This window comes from Lactuca serriola, chromosome 2 (genome assembly GCF_051521515.1).
Source record: "Lactuca serriola cultivar US96UC23 chromosome 2, Lser_US96UC23_V15, whole genome shotgun sequence".
Classification (NCBI taxonomy): domain Eukaryota; kingdom Viridiplantae; phylum Streptophyta; class Magnoliopsida; order Asterales; family Asteraceae; genus Lactuca; species Lactuca serriola.
The window spans coordinates 123,983,093-123,986,036 of NC_136409.1; the positions used below are offsets into that span (position 1 = coordinate 123,983,093).

The 2,944-nt window shown below is 32.6% G+C and overlaps 1 protein-coding gene across 13 annotated transcripts; it reads left to right on the forward strand.

Moving 5' to 3' along the window:
* Window positions 1–2,677, forward strand: LOC145086742 (uncharacterized). 13 transcript variants are annotated; one of them, XM_079024583.1, is made up of 10 exons: window positions 4–204; window positions 395–459; window positions 639–698; window positions 891–964; window positions 1,417–1,515; window positions 1,733–1,859; window positions 1,940–1,996; window positions 2,091–2,182; window positions 2,308–2,395; window positions 2,505–2,677. In XM_079024583.1, the coding sequence occupies exons 3-7, from the start codon at window positions 690–692 to the stop codon at window positions 1,949–1,951; spliced, it is 321 nt and encodes a 106-aa protein (XP_078880709.1). In that variant the 5' UTR covers window positions 4–204; window positions 395–459; window positions 639–689; the 3' UTR covers window positions 1,952–1,996; window positions 2,091–2,182; window positions 2,308–2,395; window positions 2,505–2,677. The 13 variants fall into 13 exon arrangements, 4 of the variants coding, with proteins under 4 accessions (XP_078880710.1, XP_078880709.1, XP_078880708.1 ...); XM_079024581.1 differs by having other exon boundaries at window positions 5–204; window positions 614–698; XM_079024584.1 differs by lacking the exon at window positions 891–964 and having other exon boundaries at window positions 1–204; window positions 1,417–1,519.
* The last annotated feature ends 267 nt before the right edge of the window (window positions 2,678–2,944 follow it).

Genomic DNA, 2,944 nt, shown 5'->3' on the forward strand with positions numbered 1-2,944 from the left:
GGATATCCCGCTATGAAAATTCAATATCCCGCCAACAATTTTGGGGTCCAATCGATTAGAACTTACACCAGTACATACTCTTTATCCCTCTTCTTCTCCAGTCCACTGCAGCAACCGACGAATTTGACCACCGCACCGTCGCCTCAAACCCTTCTCCCGTGCCTCAACCGACGACTTCAGTTCATCTTTTCGACCATCACATCGGTGTGTCAAACACTTCTCCTCTCCTAGATTAACCCTATCTCATTCCTCGTCTCACTAGCTAGGTCACCAAATCATTGCTCGTGTAGCAGTATTCAATCGTCTATATGACTCCACATTTCTATTGTTGTTGTACTTTGTATGTTTATTAATTTGTATATTTATGTTTTCTTATTTCCTTTGATTATTATAGCTTCGAGTGTGTTGATTATAGACGACAACAATCCACGCTACGTTGAGCAACAAATATGGATTTGGGTATCGATATTTCCCTCTCTACATCAATATGTAAATTTTTTTTTTAAAATATGTTTTTGTGTGTGTATGTGTTAGAGGTTAAAGATGGCAACCAAATTTGTCATATTTTTACAACTTATACAAAGTCTTACCCCCCATAACTTGATACCGACAGAAAAATTAAAATTTGTTGATATCAGCACTTAAAGGGACTTTTTACTCTCCGCGTAAAGATTTGGTGAGGAAGCACAATGTATCTAGTAAGTGATATTTCAGTGATGGTTTTGTGTCATTTTTAAATTATATAACCAGGTTCCTGTTATATTTAATGCATGTGGTATTCTAAACTTTGTTACCTTTAGTTGACAAAAATACCCCTCCACATTTCAATCCTTTTTCAACCATAAAAAAGATTAATCGGCTTGTATAATCAATATAAGTGGCATATCCAGGATAAAAAGATGGAAATCAATAGAAATTGTTTGAACTGGTTCACCTGGAGCTTCATTATCATATCAATTATCAGGTTATAATCATCCTAATTTCTTAATATCTATGAGTTTTATTTCTTTATAATTTTAATATTTTATATCTACCCAAGTGTTTTATATTTTAAGTGCAAAATTCAATTTGGGCTAAAAAATTAGAGGAATATGCTTTTACAGGATCACATCGTTTATTGCCATATTTGTGTTTATGGCCATGCCAATGGCATCCATTTGTGCTATTAAGGGATCGATACCAAAACAAGTTTCATTATTTTGTTGCTAAAGTTTGGGCTTCTATGACAATCACTCCATTTTTTAGACTGAAATTTCAAGGTTCCAAGAATCCACCCCCATAAGATTATCTTGTTGTTTACTTGTCTAACCACCAAACTTTTTGGACATATATACCCTTTTGACTCTAGGGAGAAACTTCAAATTCATTAGCAAGATGTATTCTTTATGTATTATGTATTCTTTTTCTATTATTCAGGACCACACATCATCGGAGATTCAAAAATAGATGTCACCACAATTCGTGTGCAAGGGGAATATATTCGTACCTCTACAAAACATCTTGCATTTTATCCAAGTTGGTACAATTATTTCATCAAATGGTCTTTATCTTTGTCATTATAGATAAAATGTGTACACTGTAGTTGGTTTCACAAGATTTATGTGTTTTCAACTATGTGTCTCACATCGTTTCTTGTCCCGCCGTACCTGCAAAAGTATCATAAGTTTCTATTTGTATTATTAGTTATTTGTTTATTTTGTTCATTTATACTAAAATTTCTAAACATAATTAGTGTACATTGGGTCCTCTTGGTGATTTGCCCTTCAAGTCGTGTCACATACATTTTGGATTCTCTTATGAAACCTAAGCAAAATCCTCTCGACACCTGCTACCTGCTACTTGCTCAAACTTTTGGACATGTAAGAAATTTCTTAGTAGACATGAAAATTACATTCTTTCTATAAACTTGAACATAACTCAATTGGTTGTTTATTTTTAGGGCTTTTGCTAGGTATGAAAAAACGCATCAACTCCAATTGTATGGATGTTCGCTGAGGTAATTTATCTTATTACTTATCCAACAATCAGATGTTGTAGCTTCATTTGTCTTGATTATGTTTCCTTTATATCTTAATTTTAATGAAACCAAGTTGGCGTATCCGAGAGTCAGCTGAGCGGGCACTATGTAATGAAATAGATGTTTGATTTTGTAATCACGAGGCAATATGGATTCCCGAATAGAGTAAGTACTTATTAAATACTATTTTGTTCATTTATTTTGTGCCAAGAAACATGTTATGTTATTTATTAGTTTAATTTAATATTTTATATAATTTGGTACCCTTGGTAATGGAAAAACTCCCTTAGAGGAAAAGGTGTTGGTTACGATTGTTGCTACGTGGACTAGGGATTCAGAATAACTATATGAATGATGTTGTCTAAAAGTACATATAAGGTTAGTTGTTAATCATTAAAGCATCCTACTTTTAGTTGAATGATTGTTTGTTAAACTCATTTTGAAATATTAGACAAAAAATTGATTCTTTGTTGTGTTTATTTTTCAGTGAGAATGGAGGACTCCTTCTACAGTTGATTATGTGACAATTCTACTTCGATGCAACAACAATTTATTTTTTGAAAAAATTGATGTAAGTTTTATGTAGTAAGATATGATCAAATCAAGTTGTTTTTTGTGACACGCAAACACGTTTATATTAATGGCAATAATGATTGGTTATTTAGCATGTCTACATTAACATAATTTGCTAACCGGAGCATACTTTTTTGTATTGAATATATGTTTTGGCTGTAAGTCTTAATTGTGTTGGTGGTTAATTGTAATGTATTTTTTGATGTAAGCCCTGTTAGCTATTTTCATAAAAGAAATATTAAAAAAAAACCAGCTTTCCTTAAATGACCCGGTTATTATAATGGAACCGATGTAGATGTAATTGTTATATAACCCGGTTTTGAGAATTGGAACCGGGTCTTATCTCCATATATG

Coding starts and splice junctions, on each gene's coding strand:
- LOC145086742 (XM_079024582.1), top strand. Junction 965..1,416: donor ATTATCATATCAATTATCAG/GTTATAATCATC, acceptor TCTATTATTCAG/GACCACACATCATCGGAGAT. Junction 1,516..1,732: donor ACATCTTGCATTTTATCCAA/GTTGGTACAATT, acceptor AAACATAATTAG/TGTACATTGGGTCCTCTTGG.